The sequence below is a fragment of the Mesoplodon bidens genome, assembly GCF_964165515.1.
Source record: "Mesoplodon bidens genome assembly, chromosome: 2".
Classification (NCBI taxonomy): domain Eukaryota; kingdom Metazoa; phylum Chordata; class Mammalia; order Artiodactyla; family Ziphiidae; genus Mesoplodon; species Mesoplodon bidens.
In genome coordinates this window covers 151,880,001-151,906,417 of record NC_138177.1, presented here as the reverse complement: position 1 = coordinate 151,906,417, position 26,417 = coordinate 151,880,001, and the positions used below count along the sequence as shown (strand labels likewise).

Genomic DNA, 26,417 nt, shown 5'->3' with positions numbered 1-26,417 from the left:
CATAATAAATACTCTAATAATGGATGGATGGATGGACATCTGCAGCTCCGTACTTACATCCTGCAGGGCGTCTAAATTAATGCAGCTAAGAGAAATAGAATGTGAGCCACATGTGTGATTTAAAATTTTTTAGCAGCTACATTAAAAAATAAGAACAGGTGAAGTTAACTTTAATAATTTACTCTAACCCAGTATATAAGAATATTAACATTTTAACAAAAAATACTAAAAATTAGTTATTTTACATAGTTTTTTAAAACTCAGCATTCAAACTCTGGTAAATGTACAGCTGCCTCAATTGAGACTAGCCACATTTCATGTACTCAAGAGCCACATGTGGCTAGTGGCTATCATGTTAGTACAAGTATAGACAGTCACCCTACTGTTCTTGTTCTCTACTTATGTGAGATACAGAATGGGAGGAGGCTAGAAACTTCTGGTGGCTGGGGAGGAGGGTGTTTCTTAGCTCTCCCTGCTTCGTCCCCCTCTTTTGAAGGAAGCCTTGGGGATGTCCAGGCTAACAGAGGCATGACCATGTCCTTAGAATGATGATGATGATGATGACTGAGCTGCTGCGCTGTGCTGAGCATTTCATATAAGCTTATTCTCACGGCAATCCCATTTTACAGATTTGGTTGCGGAAACCAAAGTAACTTGTTCAAATTTACACATCTGCCAAGTGTTAGAGCTGGAATGTACATCTGGCTAAAAGTTAAAGCCGGTATAATCATTATGTGACCATTTTTATTTTGCCACTTTAATGGTCCATGTAGCCTGGACAAATGAAGAGAAATACAAATGATAGAAAGGAGCTGACCTGACTCTTGGGCTTGGACTCCCAGCACAGCTGAAGTTGCCTCCATCCTGATTCTCCCTTTTAGTTTCTCAAACACCTTAGGTGTGACTTGAGTGTCAAACTGTGTTCAGGTCTCAGATCCAGTAATTAATAACAGTGTAACCTTCAGTAAAATCGAGTAATGCCCATTTCCTCTCTGGAGAATGGGATGCTAATACATCAGGGGCATTTGAGAAAATCCAGTAAGATGACTATAATGTCTGTAAAGCATTGAGCACAGTGCCCAGTGGCTAGTAGTCACTCAGGACAGGCTAGGTCCTATACTTCTCTTCCCCCTCCAGGCTGCAAGATGAGGCAAAGAATCACTTGACCTCCTAGCTCCACCCCTTTTCTTTGCATATTCTGTGGGGCCCTGGAAGCTATTGCTGCTGGAACTTAGCAACTAGGTAGGTCAGAGAAAGTGGGGCAGGTATTAGAACTGGTGCTTGGGATCCTGCCCAGTACTAACACGTTTCTCTCTGTGGCACGTATTCATCCAGTTGTGGAACCTAAACACCTCAGAGAGGCTCTTACCTCCTCCCTCTCACTCCTCTCCCACACTCTTCACATTCCATCTCACAGTGGCTCCTGGTCCGACTACTCATTCCTTTCTGCTGCTGTCCAACAGTATGTCTTTGCTCCAGCCCCCGTCAGCTCATGCAGTGTTACATAGCCTTCCGCCACACTGGCTGCCAGGATAATCTTTCTAAACCAACCTGACCATGTCACTTCCCTACTTAAAATCTCCTATTTTCAGGACTGAGTGTCAACTACTCAGCTTGTCATTGATCCAACAAGTATGGGGGGTGGGGGATGTACTTTATGCCTAAGCGTTCTTATGGGCACAAAGATACAGCAGTGCACCAAGCACAGCAAAAGCCCTGCCCACACGGAGGGGGCTTACATTCTAGGGGCCCTTCACAGTCTGGACCCCAGCATCCCTTTACAGCCTATCTCCCCGCAACTCCCTTCCAGCCCACCTCCCTCCCACACGCCGTGCACTCTGGTCTCTTCTCCTGCCAAGCCTGTCCACGCTCCCCATGTTAGACTCGTGCCCTCCTCTCGGATCCCTCCATTCCCCCTGCCGCGCCGCTGCAAGGCTCCCCGGCAAACTGAGGCCCCTGTTCCTGCCGAATAAAGCCTCGTGGCCCCTCCCCTGCCCCTCGGGGATTGTGCGCTAACAGCCGTGGGGGTGAGAGGCTTGGGACGACGCGGCTCCCCCTCTCCTGGGCTGGCCCCTCTCCACCGCCCAGGAAGCGGGGAAGGAGTGCGGGCCCCCACCTCATCTAAGAATGTCTGGTCCCCAGGTAAGCAGCCGCAGCGTCGCACGCGCCTCCCCCAGGGTGCTGTAGGCGACCACGGCCCTGGGGGGAAGGAGCTGTTCCGAAGCGCGGGCGCCCAGCCCCGGCTTCGTCTCTTCCATCTTTTCTCCTGGGCGTCGTCGCCGTCGCTGTCGTCCAGGACCGACGCGGCACAGCGGGCAGGGGAGGGGCGAGGAGGGGAGCGCCGGTGGCTCCAGCGCGGACAGACCGGCGTCGGGAGGAGGCCGGCTCCCTATCTGGCTGTTGGCCTCTAGGGTGGCGGGATGGAGTGGGGGCGGCCAGTGGGGGGCGGGGCGTTTCTAACCCGAGGGGCCGTGCGCGTGGCTCACCACCCGCGGGGGAGCGCCGCCTGGGGCCTTCTCGCTCCAACGCTGCGCGGGTTTCCAGGCAAGGCACCGACTCCGCCACGCCTTGCCTCTCCTGAGAAATCGCCGAGTCCCGCGCAACTCTCCCCTCTTCTTCCGCTAGCAGCCCCAGCGTCGGACATTTCTGCTCGCACACTTCGTGCTCCTCACTCACCAGTCTCATGGCTGGTTTCCTTTTCTTCAGCCTCTCCCCTCGAGACCACCCTCCACCCCCAACCCACATCTGATCAAGACACCCCCTTACCAAATAAACAATCACTGCCCGCCCACAGCGGCAAGGCAAGGTCACAGCAGCTAGGCAAGGTCACAGCAGCTATCACAACTGTGGCCTCCCTGCCGGCTTTGCCTCCCGGCAGTCCTGTCTCCCTGGGACCCAGCCTCCTCATTGGGCTTGCGCCCTTGCAATTTCCTTTGCCAGGAAGCACCCCCCTTTGTTTATGCCCGGAGACCCTCCTTAAATATCACATTGGCCAAGCCTTCCCCTTCCCCCACCCCAGACTTAGTCTTCCCTGGACACCCTCAGCAGCCGGACAACCCCTTGTACAACAAGAGTTGCCACACTGCCATCACCGTCCCTACACACATCTGCCTCCCCTACCAGACTCCCAGTCTCCTGAGGGTGCCCAGAACACAGAGGCCTGGCACACAGCAGGCATCGGCAAATAAAGATCATAAACGTTGGGTAGATGTTGGGTGTGCTGAGGGGCTGGATTGTTCACTTGAGAAGGCTTCTCACAGGACAGACTAGACAGGCTTTGAGTGATTCCGTGCAGGGAGAGGATCTCGGGCAAGCACCAGAGTGCTCTATTCATTTAACAATCATTGAACAACTTCTATTGTCAGGCCTCATGCCCGGCACAGGGGACCTCGGTCGGCACTCAAGTTCGTTCCCCTGTAGTAGAGAAGGAAGACCACATAGGCAGTGCCAGTACAGAGTGCCAAATGTCACACGGCGAGCACAAGGAGATATGGCAATGCAGAGGAGGAGCAGCTCAAGACTTGAGGGGGTGTCAGGCTTCCCAAAGAGGCCCACCACCCAACCCAAGACCAGAGGCGGGCAGAGAAGGGGTCAAGGGGCAATGGAGAGAGGAGGCTGAGAGTCGAGCAGGGCTTCGTCATGAAGGGCTTGCATACCACATGAAGGAGCTGGACTCCATCCTGAGGGTGTTGGGGAGCCACTGATGGCTTCCGAGGAGCCGGGAAGTGACGTGAGCTAGTCTTGCAGGCCACTGCTGGGCAAGGCCTCAGCTCTGACCCCCTGCTCTGAGACGCCTCCTCTGAGCCCCCTGACAGGCGGGGGCCCTCTTCTGTGCTCCCTCAGCAGCCTTGTCACCTCCTCTTCTGTGCAGGGTTGAATGCCTCTGCCAGACTGAGCTTTTTGAGAGATGAGAGCAGGTCTTAATCTTCTCTGTCCCAAGACCAAGTGTTTGCTGAATGAATGGATTTTTCCTTTTTTCTCTAAATTTCAACAGCTCTTACTCTCAGCTCCACATCCTTCCATACCTGGGGCCTGTGCTGCAAATGGCTTTTAATTGGGAAGGAGGAGGCCCAGTTCCAATCCCAGCTCCACCATTTGCTGGAACAAGTTGCTTAACTGTTCTGAAACCTCAGTTTCCCCATTGTTAAGATGAGTTACCACCATGAACTGCCTATAAGTCTCCACAGGCATGCATGAGTCTTGTTTTCCTGAACAGACTGTAAATTCCATGGTCCAGGCAGGGACCAAGGGCTTTCCCCAGCACCTTGCTCAGTCTGAGCTTACAACGAATACTACAATCAGTCCTGTTGGTTGGTAGACAGCAGAGTACACAGGAAAGAACACTTACGGTGAAGTTGGAAGTCTTGTTCTGCCACTTCCAGTGTGACCTTGAACAAGGTTCTTCCCCTCTCTGAGTCTTTGCCTTACCTGGCAGACCTCACAGGGCCATTGGAAACCATAGAGGTGAAAGTGCTTTGTGAATGAAAGAGATACTATAGTAGACAATTAATGGCACATTAATTTAAAAAAACCAAACCGTGTAGTAGTATAGATGAGGTGTGTCTCGTACTTGGTGGACATACCCCAGGTATCTGCTGACTGCCTCTGAGATGCTGGGATGCTGCTCTTACAGGTGCAGACTAGGCTGGAACAGAGGTGCTTGGTCTTGCTCGGGTCAGCCCTGAGACTCAAGACAGACCAGAAGGGAAGGTTGATAGGGAGGGAGCAGGCATCCAATCCTTTGCCCCCCTCCCATCCCAGATTTTTCGGACTAGCATTGCTTCCTGTCTTAGGTTTTGAGGGGACCTGGCATGACAAGGTCTCAGGAGTCCCAGTGGCTTTGGCATTGTAGCTACTGATACCCCTTGGTGAATGAAGCTGGCCTATGGGAGCAGTTAGCTCCACCGTGCCGCCTGATAAACTCCCAGCCCCAAATTCCAAGTCCAGCCCCCTCTCAACCTCTGACGTACTGGTGGCAGTATTTATGGGAAAGGACCATGATTTGTCTTAGCTCTTGCCCAGACCAGAAGGGCCTGGGGCTGTACAGAGGGGCTGTATGGAGGCAGAGTCTCAGCTTCCTCACCTCGAAAATGAGTGGGGATTAAATGAGAAAACACCTTGGAACTTGTACATTTTACTCACCGTACAGGATTGCTATTTGTGGGTAGTGTGTTTACAACCAGTGGGGCCTCCCTGTTTTAGAGAACGCTGGGGCTCTTTCTCCAAAAGAAAGTTTCACAGCCGGTTTATGTGTAAGGAGTGCACATGTTTGGTCTTAGAGTGAAAACGGACACAGAGGGACTGTGAAAATGGCCAGGGCCAGCTGATTCCCTGCTGCTGAGAGAGGCTGAGGGAAGGGAGGAGGCCTGGGCAGGGCCTGCTCCTGCACAGGGAGGCCGTAGCTGCCCAGCCAGACTGGCCATATGAGCTCCCTCATTGCCTGCACAAACCTCCTACCCCACAAACCTCCTGCTGCTGAGATTATGCCCCTGGTAAGAAGCACCAGATTTAGAATCAAACAGGAGGGATTGGGCTTCCCTGGTGGTGCAGTGGTTGAGAGTCCGCCTGCTGATGCAGGGGACACGGGTTCGGGCCCTGGTCTGGGAAGATCCCACATGCCGCGGAGCGGCTGGGCCCGTGAGCCATGGCCGCTGAGCCTGCGTGTCCGGAGCCTGTACTCCACAGTGGGAGAGGCCACAACAGTGAGAGGCCTGTGTACCGCAAAAAAAAAAAAAAAAAAAAAAACCAGGAGGGATTGATTCTCTTCACCTAATGTGTGACTTTGAGCAAATACCTCCATTTCTTAGGACCCCAGTTCCCTCATTCATGAAACGGGGAGAATTATAGCACCATCTCCTAAGGTTGTCAGGATCAGAAGAGGGAACGTGGTGGAAGTGCCATGTGAACTATTCAGTGCTGTCCATATTCATTTTCTGTTGCTCATCTCTTCCCCTGTTGACGCTTGGGGCACCTCAGCCACAGCCCTGTCCTTCGGAGGGAGTGAGCGTGGCCTCTGGGACAAAGGAGCCTGAGTCTGCAGCGGGCCCTTTGTGCTTCCTTCCCGTCAGGTGGCCTCTCTCCCCCTGGGCCACTTCTGGGGTTGAGGGGGTTACCCCTTCCCAGTGTTTTTGTTCCTGTGGGGCTCACTCCAAAGTATTAAAAGTAGCTTTATAATTAAAAAAAAAGGAAGGCTCATTTATGATAAAGGTCTCTATGACAAAGGCTCATCTCTCAGATGGGGTAAGGGCACATACCCCTTGGACCCTGGGCCATGGGAGTGCCAGGAGGGCCAGCGTATGGGCTAGAGGGGGGTCTGTGCTGTAGGGCAAGGGGTGTTGTCAGAGAGGGGTGGAAGCTATGGTCGTGCTGGTTCACTCACTTTGCTATTGAACTTCCCCAGGCGCTCATCTTCAGCACCTTTGTCTTACCTCCTGGGTCTCCTCCATCTACCAACATGAAACCATGTTGGGAGGGCGCAGCTCTGGGATGAGGTCTAGGGGAACAGGAGCTACTGGGTCCCTGGGAGCCTCTTTTGGGACTCTTTGACCTTGACAACCCCTTGTCCCTCTCCCCTGGGCCCCAGGTCAGCACACCAGTTTCTTCCTAACCAAAGAGCAAAGCCACGCCCAGATGAATGAATTTTCCTGGAAGGGTGTTGCCAGTGCCTTGTCCCTGGCCAACATGATCCTGGGGCTCTTCTCCGTCTTCTGCAGCTTCTGCAGGTAGGTCTGGGGCCCAGCAAGCTTTTAGCCAAGAGCTGGAGCCAATGGCATGAGGGAAGGAGCGGGGAGTCTAGAGAGCCAAGCTCTGAGGCATACAGATCAACTGGGGGCAGGAGAGAGTGCAGTAGGTTGGGAGTCAAGGGGTCAAGATCCTAGCCTCAGTTCTACCACCAGCCTGCTATGCGACCTTAGCTAGGTCATATCCTGAGCCTCAGTTTCTCCATCTTTAAAATAAGCAGCTCACATTGTGATCTCTATAGTTCCTTCCAGCTATGGCAATCTAGAATGGTTTCTATGAGAAAATCAAGAGATTTTGAGATTTCTGTTCTGGCAGCCTTTGCACAATCCTTGGGTAGGCAGGCTACCATTAAATTTTTTTGATTCTTAAATTAAAGCATATGATCTGGCAGAATATTTGAAATTAGCACTGTTCTGAAAACTCTGAGACATGTATATGGGCCCCCAAAAAAGTTGTAGGCAAATTATGTTTCTGTAAATTGAATCATATTTCAATGGCTTTGGGAAATCAGCTCTTTAAAGATAAGTCCTTTATAATGCAAATAACATCCTCCTAATCTGTTTGATTCTTTATAACCATGAGCAAGTGAGTTCTCTGGATCTGTTTCTCAACCATAAAATAAGAGGATTTTACCTGATGATGTTTAAGTTCCCTTCCAGTTTGAAAATTATATGATTCTCTAAGTCTGGGTTTTTGGGGTCTCATAAAGTGGGGCATACCTGCAGCAGAAGATCGCTGTCTTCTTAGTTCAACCTAATCTTCTGGGAGTGTAGTTTTTATGCCATGATGGTAGGCCCAATTCCCTTTAGACACATAGGTATGGATCTAAACAAAGGAAATACTAAGGTTGTTTGGGCACAGCTGAAGTCTGGGGTCAGGCTCTCTGTTTGCTTCTGCTGGGCCACCCAAGCATTGCAGTCAGGGTGTCGACTTGCGTATGGCCTCCTAAGGCAGTTTGGTCTGAGAGTGTGGTAGCTGATTTCAGAGGAGTCTGGGAGCATATGCTGGAAAGAAACATAGAATCCTTGAATGTAGGGTCTGAAAGACATCTTAGAAATCATTCAGAGCATCAAAATACATGAGGCAAAAACTGATATAACTACAAGCAGAAACTGATGACTCTATTGTCATAGCTGGATATTTCTATACCCCTTTATCAGTAATTGATAGATCCAGCAGGCAGAAAATCAGTAAGGATATAGTTGAATTGAACAGCACCATCAATCCACTGGATCTAATTGATATTTATAGAATACTTCATCCAACAATAGCAGAATACACATTCTTCTCAAGCTCACCAAGATAGACCACATTCTGGTCTGTAAGACATACCTTAACAAATTAAAAAAAACAGAAATCATACGAAGTATGCTCTCAGGCCATATGGAGTTAAACTAGAAATTAATAACAGAAAGATAACTAGAAAATTCCAAAATACATGGAGGTTAAGCAACTTACTTCTAAATAATACATAGATAAAAAAAGGAGTCTCGAGAAATTTAAAAAAAATATTTTGAACTAAAAGAAAGTGAAAATACAACTTATCATAATTTGTGAGATGCAGTGAATGCAGTACTTAGAGGGAAATTTATAGCATTGAATGCATATATTAGAAAAGAAATCTGCTCTGTAAAAGACCACATCAAGAGAACTAGAAGACAAGCCACAGACTGGGAGAAAATATTTGCAAAAATACATCCGATAAAGAACTACAGTCCAAAATATACAAAGCTTAACACTCATCAATAAGAAAACAACCCAATTAAAAAAGGGCCAAAGACCTTAACAGACACTTCACCAAAGAAGATATCCAGGGGCTTCCCTGGTGGCGCAGTGGTTGAGAGTCCGCCTGCCGACGCAGGGGACACGGGTTCGTGCCCTGGTCCGGGAGGATCCCACATGCCATGGAGCGGCTGGGCCCGTGAGCCATGGCCACTGATCCTGCGTGTCCGGAGCCTGTGCTCCACAACGGGAGAGGTCACAACAGTGAGAGGCCTGCGTACCGCAAAAAAAAAAAAAAAAAAAAAAAAAAAGATATCCAGATGGCATTTAAACATATAAAGAGATACTCCACATCATATATCATCAGGGAAATGCAAATTACATGGCAATGAGATACCACTATACACTTATTAGAAGCACCAGAATCCAGAACACTGATAGCAACAAATGCTGCTGAGGATGTGGAGCAACAAGAACTCTCATTCATTCCTGGTGGGAATGCAAAATGGTACAGCCACTTTGGAAGACAGTTTGGTGGTTTCCTACAAAACTAAACATACTCTTACCATATAACCCAGCAATCACACTCCTTGGTGTTTATCCAAATGAATTAAAACTACGTTCAAAACCTGTACTTGGATGTTTATGATGTTTTATTCATAATAGCCAAATCTTGGAAGCAACAAAGATGTCCTTCAGTAGATGAATGGATAAATAAATTGTGGTACATCCAGACAATGGAATATCATTCAGTGTTAAAAAGAAATGAGCTATCAAGCCCTAAGAAGACATGGAGGAACATTAAATGCATATTATTAAGTGAAAGATACCAAGCCAAAACGGTTACATATTATATGACTCCAACTATATGACATTCTGGAAAAGAAAATATGGAGAAAATATGTGTCCAAAAATATGGAGACAATAAAAAGATCAGTAGTTTCCAGAGGGGTTGAGGAGGACATAAATAGGTAGAGCACAGAAGATTTTTAGGGCAATGAAAATGCTCTATATGATATTATAATGATGGATATATATCATTATACTTTTATCCAAAACCATAGAATGTATAACACCAAGAGGGAGCCCTAAGGTAAACTATGTACTTTGAGTGACTACAGTGTGTCAGTGTAGGTTCATCCTTGGTATGTACCAAGGCCAGAATGCACCATTCTTGTGAGTGATGTTGATAATGGGAGAGGCTATGCATATGTGGGGCTAAGGGGTATATGGGAATCTTTGTATTCCTCTCAATTTTGTTGTAAACCTAAAACTTCCCTAAAAAAATAAAGTCTTAGAAAAAATGGAAAAGAAGGAAGATCTAAAATCAATTATGTAAGCTTCCACCTTAGGAAACTAGAAAAAGAAGAGCAAATTAAATCTGCAGTAAGCAGAAGGAAAGAAATAATAAAAATTAGAGCAGAAATCAATGAAATCGAAAACAAGAAATCAATTTAAAAAAATCAATGAAACCAAAACCTGGTTCTTTGAAAAGATCAATAAAATTGATAAACCTCTAGCCAGGCTAACCAAAAAAATGACAAGACACAAATTACCAGTGTCGGAAATGAAAGTGGAGGAATCATTACACAGACATTAAAAGCATAGTAAAGGAGTACTGTGAACAGCTCTATGTCCACAAACTTGATAGCCTAGATGAAACAGACCAACTCCTTAGAAGATACAAGCTACCAAAACTCACACTAGGAGAAACAGATAATCTAAATAGGCCTATACCTATTAAATAAATCATTCGGTACAAACCCCTCATTTTATAGATGGAGGAACAGAGACCTATAGGAAGGAGGAATGGTTTATCTGAGATGGTTGTAGAGGCTGGGCTAAGGCCTAGGACCCCCCTTGCCACTGAATGTGCCTGGAATTTAGAATTGGAAGGGACCTTAGTGATTACCAAGGGGGTTGAGGGCACCCCTTTAAGACTGTGGGTTGAGAATGAGAGTATGGAAAGGATGTAGATATGTGTGAGGGTGTGTGTGTGTGTGTGTGTGTGTGTATGTAAAGCAGCACATATCAGAAAGGATGTGAGTGTGGGGAACACGTAGGGGTGTGTGTATATGTGCTAGTGTAGGAAGCGTATAGGGGGAGGGGGGTGGAGTCCAGTGGAGACTATGAAAGAGCCGCCCTTTGGGGCCTGCTGGCCTGCATTTTAGGAAGTCCCCCTGTGCCTCCTGGATGCTTTTGGTCAGCTTTCTATTAGACACGGCTATCGGGGCAATGACCAGACACCTCAACATCTGCTCCACATCAGGTGAGTCCAGGCCTCAGACTCATAATCCCTGACCTCAGGAGCACCCATTCAGGTCAGCTCCTCCATCCTCTGAAATACAGCAGGCTTCCTTGAGTCACCACTCCTGTTCACATCCCTCTGAGTGTAGCAGAAGCAGCCCTTGAACAGGAGTTTGTGAGCCCCACAGTCTAGATCTAGCTCCTCTGCTGGTTCGCTTATTGATCGCTGGCTATCTTTGTCCTGGCCTTCAGTGGGCTTATCTGCCCCGTCTCCCTCTTCAGGGCGGATCTGGGAGTGGGAGTGGTGGTTGTGGTCACGGGGGAGTGGGGAAATGAAAAATTACCCCAAGCAGAGCTGCTGGTTTAAAATATGACAAGGTATTTCCATGCAAGATTTTGCTTGAAAAAAAGGGTTCCACAGCTTATCAATACGTTCCCAATTGTGGTCCAACCCTTGCATGTTAAAGGATGGGAAAACTAAGACCTAGATAGGGAAAGACTTGTCTAAGGCCACGTGGTCAGTTTGAGGCAGAGCAAGAAGGAGATCCTAGTCTTTGATCAACAGGGCCCCCTGGGGAGCGGCTGTTGCCCTCTGGCCCCTCAGGGACCTGACAAACAGGATCCCGCTTGTCCTCACTCCAGCTCCCCCACTAGAGGGGACTAAGGTATAAGACATATGAGTGTAAGTTCTTCTAACCTTGGCCTTCTGGAACAGGAGCCGAGCTGAATGACTTTGCTGTCTTCACCACCTTTGGCCTGGCCTCAGCCCTGCTTCCAGGCATGGATGGGCCTCTGAACGGCTTCCTGGCCATCATCTATGTGTTGGCTATTTCAGTCCGCCTCTGTTTCTATTCAACTGGTGAGTGGAAGCCAGCCTTATGGCTGAGGGTAGGGAACCATGGAGGGGAGAAGCTGTTGGATGCCGCAAGTGTGAGGTGCAGTAATTGACTCCTTTCCTTCCTTTTACGGAGACCCCCTTCCTTCCTTCTCCCCTGCTCTAGGCCCACTGGAGACTGCAGGCTGCATTGGCAGAGACCTGTTCTAGGGGGCGGGAACCCTTGGTTCTTGAACCAGCTGTGCCTTTTTCTTGTAGTGTGACCTTTGGATGGAACATATGAATTCACAGACTCTAGAACTAGAGGTCATACTCCAGTTTCCCATAACAGATGGAGAAACTGAACTCTGGTGAGGGTAATTACCTAGCCTAAGGTCACAACGCAAGGGATTGCAGATGCAGACAGAAAGATCTCAAAGGACCCCTCTACAGAGGCTTCCTAGGGGCCAAGGCATAGGCCTGGTCCTAGCTGCCTGCTTTACCTTGAGGATCCAGTGCAAAACCCACACATCATCTCTAAATAACTAAGTGCTTTATGGCTGGCCACTGCCCTGGGGTTAGGGGATTTGGAATGTGGGGCAGGGAAGACCTAAAGAGAGAAGGGCTTCCTCTGGTGGGTGCTTTAGAGCAGTGGGAAGCAGCAAACCCCATCTTTTCTTTCTCTGCAGGCGTTCCCTTCACATACAAGGGTCTACCCTGCCCCTATGCTTCCTGTGTTTTGGCCTCCACCTCCCTCCTGACCAAAGGCCACACATTCATTCTCTCTTGCATGGCCTCACTCATGATTCTATTCATGATGGACCAGAGCTACTACCCACATGACAAAATCCTGGAGTCTGAGAAATGGAAAAAAATGGTCTATCTGGGAGGTGAGTGAAAATACCGCTCTTAAATGTCACTAGTGATCATTTATTATCACTGCTGCTCATTGTCACCCTGTACCTCATCCCCACATTCCCTCTCTGTTTCACCCTGCCTTACTTTTCTCCGTAGAATTTATCATCACCTGATGTGTATTTACTTGTTTGTTGTCTATACACACTAAACCTGCCCCCCCATAGAAGACTCTTTTTTATTTGTGCTATAATTCCTAGTACCTAGGATTGTGCCAATCACACAGTAGATGCTCAATAAATATTTGTTGGATGTCACTAAGTTCAATAGAAATTTAGGGAACACTGACCATATGTCAGGTACTAGGAGTCAAATCGGTAAACCAGACAAATACTTCCTGCCTCAGGATTTACAGTCTGATAGGGGAGACAGACACCAAACAAATCATGGCAGAAATAACTAAAAATATATAGTTTTGATGTGTTGTGAAACTATAGGGTGCTCTCAGAGGGCATCAGAGGGTGACCTAATTTAGACTGGAATGCCTTAAGGATGGGAAAGGATCCTTAAGGAGGTGACATTTAAACGAAATCTGGGTGAAAGTGGTCAAAAGGTAAAAACTCCAGTTACAACATAAGTTCTGGGCATGTAATGTACAGCATGGTGGCTACAGTTAACAATACTGTATTGGCTTTTTGAAAGTTGCTAAGAGAGTAGATCTTAAAAGGTCTCATCACAGGGAAAAAATGTGTAACTATGTGAGGTGATGGATATTAAGTAAATTTATTATGGTTATCATGTTGCAATATATACAAGTATCAAATCGTTGTTGTTACACTTTGGACTAATAACAATGCTATATGTCAATGATATCTCAATAAAACCGGAAAAAAATTTTAAATACATGAAAACTGCAAGACGATTGGCCAAGTGGTGGGAAGGATGGCTCAGAAAAGGAAACAATTTTTGAATGCTCTGAGGCAAGAACAGCTGGATGCATTAGTGCACCAGTGTGGCTGGACTTGCTGAGAGAGGGCTTGTGACGGGCTGAGGCCAGCGAAGTGAGCAGACTGGGCAGGATTGGGGATTGGATCCTGTAGGCAAATGAGAAGCCTTTGAAGGGATTTCTGAGCCACAGTTTTAAACGATCACTTGGACTGTAATGAAGAGAATAGATTGTTGGAGACTAAGAAAAGAAGTAGGAAAACCACCTTTTTCTCAGATGAGAGGTGATGGTTGCGGTGGAGATGAAGAGATTTGGCATAAATGTCAAAGTGACATAGTTAATTCATGTGAATTGCATTTCCATCAAAGTATCACCACAGTCAGGTTGGTAGGGACTTTGGTTGACATTTGTAGTTGAGTTTGATACAGTAACACAGGGACAAAGTTGGTTTGGTCAACTTTGAAGCATGCAAAGCTAAACTCACCTGTCATCTAAACTGGCCCTGTGTGGGGCTAGCTTCTATTAAATCTCAATTGTTACTTGTTCTCCAGACTTCTGCAACAAAGTTAAAGGGGAAGAATAACATCTCACGTTTGTAGTACTTCAATAATTTCTTTCACACATTACCCATTCAATCTCATTATGACAGAGGGTGAGAGGCATTATTATTCCTCTCTTAAGGTAATAAACAGGCTTTAAAAAGTTAGGTGACTTGCCCAAGGTCACACTGCTGATAAGTGGCAAAGTATGGACTTTTCTAAATCCAGGTCTTGGGACTCCAAATCCCATGTTCATTCTACTACATCACAGCGGTATCCATTACAGGATCACTCATGCATTTCCATTCCAGAGGAGGCAGGACAACCAACAAATCTGTATTCTGGGGGGTAATAACCAACTGTCCTAGGCAGTCAGAATATTTTAAGTGTCAGTGTAGGGAACTGTTTACTATTCAAGTTTCCAGGCCCACCTTGCAAGCAGGCCTTTCTAAGGATAGCAGTCTCAGGCCTGCTATGTTAACTCTTTTCTGCATGCGTAAAATATTTTATTGACCCTTATCTCATGTTAAACTTGAAACAATTAGGAATATTTTTTTCTTTTTTTTTTTTTTTTTCTAACAAGAGATCTGGGCAACTCAAATTTATTCTTGGCTAAGACTGACTTCTGATCTGAATTTGACAAAATGGAGCCTGAGATTGCATTAGATTGTAATGGTCTAGTTACACAGGGACAAACTCTGCAAAGGCAGGGATCATGTGTCATTGGTTTTAGTGTCTTAGGCTCTGTGAGTAAAAACTGAAGGCTGAAAGATGGGAATGGGAAGTAGAGGGGGGAAAATACACATAAGACAGCTTCATAAAAATTGAGTGTTTGCCTTTTTTCTTCCAGGTGTCATCATGGTGTTTTTGTCTCCATTGTCGCTAACTGCTTTTTACTGCCTGATGTGGTCACTCTCCTACATCTTCTTTCCAGATGCTCTGTGGGGCAAGGCAGCATGTCTTAAGCTGCAGCACTGAAGATACTAAACAGCCTTACCCACTCCCGCTGGCCTCTGTGGGGTTTCTGCCAGCATGTTGGGCCAAGCCTTGCCTTACCCATACTAAATGTTTCCTTGTCCCTATGTTGTACATGTGCTAGATACATGTTGCCCTGAACCACAGCAACCCACAGTAGGGCCAGCGGCCTATATACTTCTTCCTCTTTATTCAGGGTTCTGAATCTCTTGGGGACAAGAGTTGTTTATGTCATACAGAACAGAATTTTTTTCCAAGATAAATTTGGGCTGGGCTTGAGTTCCATCCCTGTTACCAGCTGGGTGAAATTGTGCACTCAGGTTAGTCCCTTGGAAATGAGTGAAACCCTTCAGAGTTGGTATAGCCTCCACCTTGGTCCTGCCTGAATGTAATTACTCCAGTGGTGAGGTGGGGCTTACTAACGCGTTTCTGAAATTTACAGACTCTGGCTCCGTAGAGCGGAGCTCATAGCAGGACGATCACATTGCCCAATTTGTGTGTAGGATTTTGTAACTTAAAATTCCATATTTCCACAATCAAAGCTTCTGCCTTTTGCTTTGTTTAGAGATTAGACACATTGGCATCTTGAGGGCATCGTCTGGTCTCCAGGATCTCATTATGTGTTCTTTTCCTAAGCTCTGAAATACTAAACTCTAGATATTCAAAGGGCACTTCATATTCTAAAATCCAAATTGAATAGAAATAAAATTGTATGGAGCCCTAAAGTGGCACCTCACAAAGAACTCAGGCCTGCTGAAAGCCACGCCCCCAGCACTGCCTCTGGACTTTCCATCTCCAGGTGGTGGACCAGATTATTGGCTAGTTCCGCCCCTTCCTCAACTAGGGCACCAGAGCACCTTTACCTGGGGTCTAACTTCTTTTTTTTTCTTTTCTTTTTTTTTTTTTTGCGGTATGCGGGCCTCTCACTGTTGTGGCCTCTTCCGTTGCGGAGCACAGGCTCCGGACGCGCAGGCTCAGCGGCCATGGCTCACGGGCTCAGCCGCTCCGCGGCATGTGGGATCTTCTTGGACCGGGGCATGAACCCGCGTCCCCTGCATCAGCAGGCGGACTCCCAACCACTGCGCCACCAGGGAAGCCCGGGTCTAACTTCTTGAAGTTTGCAGAACAAAGTATATGGCAAATATGCATTAAATCTAAAATTAAATGAAAAAAGTCCAGTGAAGTCCACATTGCTATGATTTGACTCTAAAGGAACAGACAGCGCCCTCCTCTTTTCCACGGCTTTCTGTTTGTATCTGTTCTATCATTTGTATTTTTTTCATGGTTAGATGAGTATGTCTGTTTCCCACTAGATTTTAAGCTCCTTCAGTTTACATTTTCATATTTCTGATGCCTGCCACAGTGCCCCACACTCAAAAACATTTACTTTGTTGATGAATTGATTTGGTTGTGCATTCTAGTGAGTTATATACAAGGTTACTATAATGTAGTAAGAATCTTACAAATATACATGGGCTCAGACATTTTAGTGTGATGTCCTTCAATGCTGAACCCTCATTTCACTGATGCTATCCTTCATCAAAATATTTTAGGAACTCCAGGTCACGAAATGTCTTCACATAAGCTCTTAGAGGCCAGCACCTAGCACAGTGCCTGGACATAGCAGGTACTCAAAAAATACTTATTTTACTCTGAACCAACCAAATTTAGTCCAAAAACCTAATATTCAGTATTAGCCAATGATGTCCTCTTCTTAAACCAAAACCACATTAGCTATCAGATTTGGCCTCAAATGATTTTTGGCTATATCTAAAACTTGAACTACATTCAAAGGAAAAAGATGCAATTCTGAAAGAGGATTTCCATGTCCATTTTGAGCCAGAGCAGCAGAGCTAAAATAAATATGTAGACTTCCAAGAGGATTGCTTTGAATGGGAAAATACATATTTGATTGTATAAATTGTACTTTGTTTATAACAATAATAATCATACTACATTGCCTCAAAAAAAAGTTTAGGTAGCAATACGAGGATAGTTATAGGTCAGCTAAGAGCCTCTTGACTTAACAGAGGGACATGTGCTTCCTTCTACCTATATGAAAGTAAGGCTACACTTCTACTCTGGCTCTGGGGTCTCAGGATGCTAATGCTAACCATTCAATGTCTTTACTTCCTTAGTCAGGAATCAAAATAAAAAGTAGAACTAAAAGGGCTTCCCTGGTGGCGCAGTGGTTGGGAGTCTGCCCGCCAATGCAGGGGACACGGGTTCGTGCCCCGGTCTGGGAAGATCCCACATGCTACGGAGCGGCTGGGCCCGTGAGCCATGGCCGCTGAGCCTGTGCGTCCGGAGCCTGTGCTCCGCAGCGATGAGGAGCCCGCGTACAGCAAAAAAAAAAAAAAAAAAAAAAAAGTAGAACTAAAATAGAACATGTTATAAAATTAAATAAATAAATAAAATAAAATATTCTAACATATAACAGATCTTAGGAACAAGTGGGAAGGCCAAGACTTAAAAAACCTACTTCTCAAGCATCTTTTCTGATAACAATGGTATGAAACTAGAAATCAACTACAAGAAGAAAGGTGGGAAAAAAAATCACAAGATATGTGGAGACTGAACAACATGCTACTGAACAACTATTGGGTCAACAAAGAAATCAAAGGAAAAATAAAAATTATCTGAAGACAAATGAAAGTGAAATTTTGACATACCAAAACCTACGAGATGCACCAAAAGTGGTACTAAGAGGGAAGTTTATAGTAATACAGGCCTAGCTCAAGAAACAAGAAAAATCTCAAACACTCTAACCTTACACCTGAAGGAACTAGAAAAAGAAGAACAAATGAAGCCCAAAGTCTGCTGAAGAAAGGAAATATTAAAGATCAGAGCAGAAATAAATGAAATAGAGACTGAAAAGACAATAGATCAATGAAACTAAGAGCTGGTTCTCTGAAAGATAAACAAAACTGACAAACTATTAGCTAGACTCACTAAGAAAAAAAGAGAGAAGGTAATGATAAATAAACTCAGAAATGAAAGAGGAGAAATAACAGATACCACAGAAGTACAAAGGATTAGAAGAGAATATCATGATCAGCTATACATCAACAAATTGGACAACCTAGAAAGAATGGATAAATTCTTAGAATCATATAGTCTTCCAAGAGTGAATCATGAAGAAACAAAAAATCTGAATAGATCGATCACTGGTGCAGAGACTGAAACAGTAATCAAAAACCTCCCCCAAAACAAAATTCCAGGGCCAGATGGCTTCACAGGTGAATTCTACAAAACATTCAAAGAAGAATTAATACCTGCCCTTCTCAAACTATTCCAAAAAATAGTTGAAAAGGAGGGAATGCTTCCTAACTATTTTACAAGGCCCACATCACCCTAATACCAAAACCAGACAGAGAAAACACACAAAAAAGAAAATTACAGACCAGTGTCACTACTGAACATAGATGCAAAAATCCTCAACAAAATATTGGCAAACCAAATACAGCAATACATTAAGGATCATACACCATGATCAAGAGGGATTTATCCCAGGGATGCCAGAATGGTTCAACATCCACAAAGCAATCAATGTGCTACACCACATTAACAAAATGAAGTATGAAAACCATATGATCATCTCAATAGATGCAGAAAAAGCATTTGACAAGATTCAACACCCATTTATGATACAAACTCTCAATAAAGTGGGTATGGAAGGAATGTACCTTGATATATTAAAGTGCATATATGACAAACCCACAGCTAACATTATACTCAATGGTGAAAAACTGAAAGCTGAAACAAAAGCTTCATGAAACAATATCCTTACCACATGTGATATTTTACAATCTGTTCTATTATTTCATTAAAAAGAAAAGCTGGTCACAATTTATTCAATTGAGTTTACAACCACCTACAGTTTGCAATACTAGAAAACTTCTCTAGGATGAACTATATCCAGGGCTGCGACATGTTAATACAAGCAGTTCCCAACTAAGAATCAGAATTTTTCCAACCAATGCTCATATATTAATTGGTTATTTAAAATTTGAAACATATCCCATGAATTAGGTAGTTGGGAAGTAATATTTACTGAGTAGTTATTACATACATTATCTTACTTATTTCTCAATGAATGATCTTGAGAAGAAGAAAATATTATTCCAATACACAGATGGGAGAAGAGGCTTGGAGAGGTCAATAACTCATCCAATGCAGTAAAAATGGCACTTGACCCCAAGTCATCTGACTCCAAAAACTGCTCTTTCTAGCATACTAATACATCATTTCCTTAGGTTTATGATGACAGCTTACTCCAAACCCCCATTTCTCCAAAACACAAAACTGAAAAATCTGCGTTCAACCCAAATTCAGTAGGATCCTATAGAACCTAATTACTACTTATGGGGATAATCTATGTAGAGGTAATCCTTGACTATAACTTAGGCTCTCAAAACACATTCTCCACAGGGATAGCAAGCTCCTTAACTCCACAGTTTATTCCTAAAACAAACACAGCAATGGGAACAGAATTCTCAGTGACTTCAGAGCAGCAGGGAGACAAAGGAGATGGGAATTGCTGGAGATATTCCCAGCACCACTAGGGAAAAATACAGGTATTTCCAGTGTGGAGAGTAATGGAGGTGGCAGTGTTGGCTCTTGTGCCCTCACTGAGCGATCTGTCTCATTTCCGTATGTGTTCTGCTTCTAGGCCTGATAAAGTGAAAGGTGAAAATGAAAAATGAAAAACCAAAAACTAAAATGAAAAACCAAAAGTGCCTCACTCCCCTCCCCCTGCTGGTGCAAGCCTGCCACTAGCTGTCCACATTCATAGGGTGACAGGAATCCTAGCTTCAAGCCTCTAAACCTGAGTTGTGACTCATCTGGGAGCAGAGGCCACATATTTATACCCGTGTGGCTAAAAACTTAGGGTCTGTAGGGTCCGCAGAGCTTTAGGCCCAGGAAGAATGAAATCTGGAAGCAGCCATGTTCTCTCTCTCCTCTCCTCTCCACTCTCCTCCTGAAGGAGAAAGGGTCCCCTCTGCTCACCTCAACTTTGCCTGCCTAGTACATTCTTTTGGACTCCACCTTCTATGGCTAGGCACCCTGACCCTAAAGTATGAGCAAACAAACATCTTATTAGTATTTTATTTGTAGTTTTGGAGATTTACAGTTTCACGAGAAACACTGTTTTTTTTTCAAAAAATAGAAAAAGTTAAAAAAAAAAAGAATCTATTGTCTTGGAAGAATAGAACAAGTCTCTTCAGCAAGCAATGGGCCAATTCAGATCGGAGGAACTAGTGAAGTAAGTTAGATATAGGAAGTTCCGATTTATTGTTTTAGGAATAACACAAATGTCTTCTTGTCCAGTTGTGTAAGGCTCCAAATGGGCCATCTCAGCTTAAGACTGGTAACACACAAACAAAGGCTCCAGGGTCCCATCGAGTGTGAACGCAGGGGTAGCTCACTCTCCAGGAGGCTGCATCTGTTTACAGAACTCATCAAACTGCTGCTGCTCCAGTTCTGTCATGACTCTGTTGAGGGCATAGATCTGAACGGGAGAAAAGACATGTTAGCAATGGAGGCAAATGCTTAGTGTATCTTCAGACACAAGAGGCTGTGTCATTTGAAAATGTCAGAACTGCATTGGTAACGCAGGGGCAGGAGAGGTAGACAGTAACTCCACTGGGGAATCAGGTAAGAAGCAGTGAGGCAGGTGACTGATCAGGCCTTTAAAGGATCGGTAGGATTTGAACAGGTAGAGATTGGGGAAAGGACACAGGTGATGGGGGAGTGGATATTATGATTAAATAAATATAGTAGAAAAGTACACCATTAGTTCTGGAAACTTCATGTATGCTAATATGGAAGATATCATGGAATGGGGTTTGGGGAGCTGGAGAAAGCAAGAAAAGTATGTTGGGGCCTTAAATGCCATGCCAAGGAATCTGGACTTTATCGGGTTGACTCTGGAGAGAGAAGTGTGCAGGGAAGCAACTTGATTATATCTGTGCTTTGAGAAAGAAAACTAGAGACCATGTGAGGGATGGAGTTGGGGAGGAGAGATTATAGGCGTTAGGAGACACCTATTACAACAGTCCAGGAGAAGGTAGTAGGAACATGACCCAGGGCAGGCAGTGGGGTGGAAAGAAAACTGTGAGAGACATTCTAAGGTGAAAGGCAGGTTGTCTACCTTATTGCTCACCTTGCAGTAATCAATTAATCCACCAAGGAATGAGAAACAACATAAAGCTTCCACATTTGTATAGAAGAAAAAAAAGAAGGACGGTGTTTGTGTGTAGGGGATTAAAACTTGAGTAATCAAAAAGAAGGGAAAAAAACCTGAGAAGTGAGACAAATAGAAAATACAAAATAAGAGCAGAAATTAATGAAAAAGCAACAAAATGTACAGTAGAGAGGATCACCAAAACTGCAAGATGGTTCTCTGAAAATACTAAAGAAAACCCTGCAAACCTCTGACAAGACAGGTCGAGATAAGAAGGGAGAAGGCACAAACAAACATTATTAGAATTTAAAAGAAGCCATAATTACTGACATAATGGAGGTTAAAACAAAACTTATGAACTTTGTGTCAATAAGTTTGAAAACTTAAATGATCAAAACTGACTAAATAGAAAGCTTGAATAATCCTACAATCTTTTTTTTCCCAATTTTAAAAAATTTTGATAAGATTCTATAATCTTAGGACTTCCCTGGTAGCGTAGTGGTTAAGAATCCGCCTGCCAATGCAGGGGACACAGGTTCGAGCCCTGGTCAGGGAAGATCCCACATTCCGTGGAGCAACTAAGCCTGTGCACCACAACTACTGAGCCTGTGCTCTAGAGCCCACGAGCCACAACTACTGAGCCCATGTGCCACAACTACTGAAGCCCGTGCACCTAGAGCCTGTGCTCTGCAACAAGAGAAGCCACCACAGGTGAGAAGCCCGCGCACAGCAACGAAGAGCAGCCCCCGCTCGCCGCAACTAGAGAAAGCCCGCGCACAGCAACGAAGACCCAACGCAGCCAAAAATACATTTAAAAAAAAATTCTATAATCTTTAAGTAAAACGGAATTCCACACAGTGATGAAAATAGTCTCAAACAACAACACAAATGATTCTCAAAAAGCATAATACTGAAAGTTAAAATGGTCAAGTTTTATGTATGTTTTACCATAAAACAAACAAATAAATAAATAAATCTGCATGGTTAAAAAAAAAAAGATGCTGAGTGAAGAGAATCAGTCACGGAATATGGTAACACATATAAAGTTCAGAAACATGCAAAACTAGACAGTATAGTGTTATGCTATAAAATATTATTTAGGGGTATGCACAGAAATAGTAAATTAATACAGAACAGCAAGGGAGTGATTAGCATGAAATTAAGGACCGAGGGTACTGCTAGTGAGAAGGCTGGGGACATGATCAGAGTGAGGCCTGAAGAGCTTCTAAGTTACTGGTCATGTTCTATTTCTGTAGTTGGGTGTTTGTTTTATTCATCTACTTTAAGTGCACAAACACATTTTATATATATTATTTATATGTATTATATAATTAAGAATATATTAAGTATGAATATACTTAATATATTAAGTATTATAAGTATTAAGTATTATGTATTAAGAATATATTAAGTAATTCATTAAGCAGAGAAAGAAGAGACTCAAAATGGGTCAAGGATCCAAGCCAATGAATGAGACTTTCAAGGAGAGGATCACCAACAGTGCCAAATGCTGCTTCAACTGCCAAATGGGCCTCTGTTCCCATTCAGCCCTCTCATCTCTCCTTCTCATCTCACTTTCTGGAATGTGGCATCTATACAGAACTGAAGGGAAACTGTGTCTCCGCCTCCCCACAAGGGCTCTTCTCACATTCCTATCTTGGGAAACTGCATTCCAGGCAACACAGACAAAACAGCAAGGCAACTGTGGGGCAAAGCAGGGAGCAGGGGAGAAAGTCCAGAGACCTGTTTAGATGGCAGTCCTGCCCCTCAATCCCTTACTACCTAGGAATTCTGGTCACAACACTTCACTTGAAATGAGGATAATACTTTCTACCTCACAAGGTCATGTATGTTGTATCTCCCTTCCCTATTCCAGGAAGGATTTACAAAGGTCAGAGTGGGAGCAACAGTAATATACCCTGGTGTGAGGATTACATGTGGTGATGCATGCGCCTGGCACGTGTGAGGAGCTCAACAAGTGCCAGCTGCAACGACAGTGCGAGTCCGGTATGACATCTTGGCAAATCAGCACAATTCAACTTCAAGTCCGCACAATGAAAACACAGTGACTCCTGATAACAATCAATCGCTGCCATTTTTGAGTGCTTTCTCTGGACCAGGCACTGTCCTACGTGCTTTACAGACAACATTTCTATTCCTTACAACAATCTTGTGTAATTGATGTTATCATCCTCATTTTACCAAAAAGGAGCTGAAGAGCTGAGGTTCAGAGAGGTTAAGTATCTTTTCCAAGGTGACTCGGGAAGAACTGGAATTTATGGAGCAGTTGGGGTTTGAAGTCAGACAAGTAAGTGTAACCTGTGGAACCTCACCAGCAGGGTGTCAGTAAACACATGAACAATGGCCGCAGCAACATTATCGCTGCAGTGCGCACAAAGGACAGTTTCCTGGGGCTGTTTCTTACAGCGGCCCTCCAACTTTCACCAAAGCACTGAGCAGTAAAACCGTCTGGGGGCCTGTGTCCAGGTGAAGATGGGGAGGTGAAGGAAAGAGGGGCACAATTTGTTAGAACCCAGGTCCACAGCTCTCAGACCGTATGCCTTAATCCAAAGGCAGATTTCAGTTTATGGATTCATTTCAAACACACTATTAAGTTTACTTATTATGTTTATGTCAGCCTCCCCCACTGAATGCACGCTCCACAAAGGCAGGGACTCTCTGTTCCTACAACAGGGCCTGGCATGTAGCAGCAGTTCAATATTGTGAGTGAATGGATCAGATTAACAAAAATTTAAAGTCTGACACTATTAAGCACTGGAAAAGAAGTGAGGAGTGAGAACTCTCACACTGCTAATGCAGGTGCAAACTTGTACAGTCTCTCTGAAAACAATTTGGCAACGTCTAGTAAACTTGAAAATGTACCCAATAATTCTACTTCTAGTTATATATGCCCTTCAGAAATTCCAGCACAGGTGCCCAAGGAGACATCTAAAAGTTTTTCACTACAGCATTGGTTGTAACAGCAAAAAAAAAAACCCTATAAATTATTTAAACATCCGTTACCGGAAGACGGGGTAAATATACTAAAGTGGATTCATAAACTAGACTACTATTAGCAGTGATGAGAAATAAACTAGATTCTTACATTAACATGAACAGTTCTAAAAAACATAAACAAAATGCAAAATAAAACACCTGGAATTAGTTTAATGTAAGATTTTAAAACACAAAAGAACATTTTATATTGTTCAAAAATATCTACTAATATTTGAGTGTAAAAGTATAAAAAAAAATAGTGGTTGCCCATAGGGAGGGGAAAAGGAAATGCAGAAACGGGACTTCAAATTTTTATGTAATTTTTATTTATCTTATTATTATTATTATTTTTTTTTTGCGGTATGCGGGCCTCTCACTGTTGTGGCCTCTCCCGTTGTGGAGCACAGGCTCCGGACGCGCAGGCCCAGCGGCCATGGCTCACGGGCCCAGCCGCTCCGCAGCATGTGGGATCTTCCCGGACCGGGGCTCGAACCCGTGTCCCCTGCATCGGAAGGTGGACTTTCAACCACCGCACCACCAGGGAAGCCCTGTTTATCTTACTTTAAAAAGACTCCAGGCAAATATGACAAAATGTTAAACACTACCAATCTGGGGTGCTGAGTACCCAGGTGTTTGTTATAATATTCAGCTTTTCTGTATTTTTAAATTTCTAAAAAAAAAAAAGAAAACAAGCAAAGAAATAGAAAGAGGGAAGACTGCAGTAAGCTTTTTCCTGATATTAAATGCTAAAATAAAATATTCATGTAAACAGTCAGGTTGATTTTTAAGTGCAGACTGAACAAAGGAACACAGTGTTGGGTGTAGAGCTTGGGCCTCTACTTCCCAATTAGGAGGAGCAACTCTCCAGGCCAAATCCAGGACATTTGTACTAGAGTGTGTGACACTTGCTCTCTCTCACTCCCTTACGGGACCCCTCCCTTACGGGACCCCTCCCTTACATGTCCCTTCTCTTTTTCCTTTCTTCCTTCCCTCAGGTCCTACCACAAAAGCTCTGCGCCAGGAGTCGTCTGGAGACTATCTGGTACTGGTCGAGGTTCTGACACTTGGCATGTGACTCTGGGCTGCCACCTCACCATGTGAACCTCAGTGATCTCCTCTGGAAACCTGGGAGAACACCTGTTTTGGCTGGATTGGCTGGAGGCGGGTAGGGCTCCCCGTCACAGCTCTCCTCTCTGTATCTCTCTATACCGGCATCATCTCTAGCAGACTACAGGTATACAGCCCCTCCTTACTCTCACCTCTGCTCTCTGTCTTTGCTTCAGCTCCTGCTGGGCTGATTTCTGCTTGGCCTTCTCAACTCTGCTGACAGCCTCTTTAACTTTGGATTTTTCTTTACGTGCAGGTGGATCCATGACTTGGCTTCTGTATACTTCTTAGTCAGCTCTGACCTGGATGGTACAGGAGAAGGCGGATCTAAAAACAAAAAAGAAGGAACGAACGAACTTCCATTCACTAATGCCCTACCTCAGCCCCTTCCTTTGGCAGGGGAGGCAGAGGGGCCCGGGGGAAAGGGCGCTGCACTGGAGGAGTAAGACCTGAGTCCCACTGCCACCACCTCGCTGGGTGTCTCTAGGCAAATCTCCTCCCCACTCTGAGCTTTAGTTTTCTCCGTCTGCACGATGGGACAACAGTCCATCCCCTGGCCCCCTCCCACGAGCTGCCGTGTGAGCACCAAACGCGAAGAGCCCTGTGAACGGTCTCCTACACTGTAGCGCGCTGCATCCAGTGTGGGACTGCCAGAATTACGAGGACACCGCGGCCCAGAGGGACCGACCGGCCGAAGTCTCGAAGCGGGTTGGCGGGGAGCTCAAGGCTCGCGCGGCCGCCAGCCTCCGGACCAGGGCTTTCCCACCTCTGCCCTCCCAGAAGGTTACGGCCCGCTCGGCCCGAAGGGCCCGCCTCCGCCACCGCCCCGCCCGGGCCCAAGCTCGGCCCCAGGAGAGCTCCCCTCCCGCCGCCGCCCACTCCCGGTGCAAAACGGCGGCTGGAGGCGGGCGGCGTTCTAGAGTCGGGGCCTTCCCTCCCGGGTCTCGGGACTCGGACAAGGGCCTAAGGGGGAACCCCCGCCTTCCCCTACCTCCCAGCCTGCAGTACGAGCCTGCCGCGCCTCGGATTGGGCGGGGCCGGGAGGCGGAGGGCGGGCCGGCGCGTCGAGGCCCCGCCCACAGGAAGGGCCGCGCGTGCGCAGAGAGCTTGTCTGGGCGCCCCGCATCGGTGCCGATGCTGGACCTGGAGCTGGAGCTGGAGCTGGGGCAGGAGCTGGAGCTGGGGCAGGGGATGGTGGGTACCAGTAACTAAAGCTTTTCCCGGGAATACTTTCTGGGACAGACGCTAGGCTTTGAAAGGTGAGATCTGAAACCTGGGACTAGAATT

General features: G+C 45.4%; 2 protein-coding genes across 9 annotated transcripts; one reads left to right on the top strand and one right to left on the bottom strand.

Annotated features, from left to right (window-relative positions):
* Window positions 1–1,818: 1,818 nt before the first annotated feature.
* TMEM269 (transmembrane protein 269) lies at window positions 1,819–25,246 on the top strand. 5 transcript variants are annotated; one of them, XR_014015214.1, is made up of 7 exons: window positions 1,819–2,142; window positions 6,584–6,722; window positions 10,635–10,732; window positions 11,426–11,569; window positions 12,214–12,414; window positions 22,903–23,033; window positions 25,019–25,090. XR_014015214.1 is itself a non-coding variant. In XM_081226031.1 (6 exons), exons 2-6 carry the CDS (start codon window positions 6,631–6,633, stop codon window positions 25,096–25,098), a joined length of 615 nt encoding a protein of 204 aa, XP_081082157.1. In that variant the 5' UTR covers window positions 1,819–2,142; window positions 6,584–6,630; the 3' UTR covers window positions 25,099–25,246. The 5 variants fall into 5 exon arrangements, 4 of the variants coding, with proteins under 4 accessions (XP_081082157.1, XP_081082158.1, XP_081082155.1 ...); XM_081226031.1 differs by lacking the exon at window positions 22,903–23,033 and having other exon boundaries at window positions 25,019–25,246; XM_081226032.1 differs by lacking the exon at window positions 25,019–25,090 and having other exon boundaries at window positions 22,903–23,222.
* SVBP (small vasohibin binding protein) lies at window positions 19,931–26,173 on the bottom strand. 4 transcript variants are annotated; one of them, XM_081226034.1, is made up of 3 exons: window positions 26,122–26,173; window positions 25,283–25,457; window positions 19,931–20,351 (listed from the first exon to the last, which is right to left on the bottom strand). In XM_081226034.1, exons 2-3 carry the CDS (start codon window positions 25,394–25,396, stop codon window positions 20,265–20,267), a joined length of 201 nt encoding a protein of 66 aa, XP_081082160.1. In that variant the 5' UTR covers window positions 25,397–25,457; window positions 26,122–26,173; the 3' UTR covers window positions 19,931–20,264. The 4 variants fall into 4 exon arrangements, with proteins under 4 accessions (XP_081082160.1, XP_081082162.1, XP_081082159.1 ...); XM_081226036.1 differs by having other exon boundaries at window positions 25,283–25,432; window positions 26,122–26,143; XM_081226033.1 differs by lacking the exon at window positions 26,122–26,173 and adding an exon at window positions 25,750–26,114.
* Window positions 26,174–26,417: the final 244 nt, after the last annotated feature.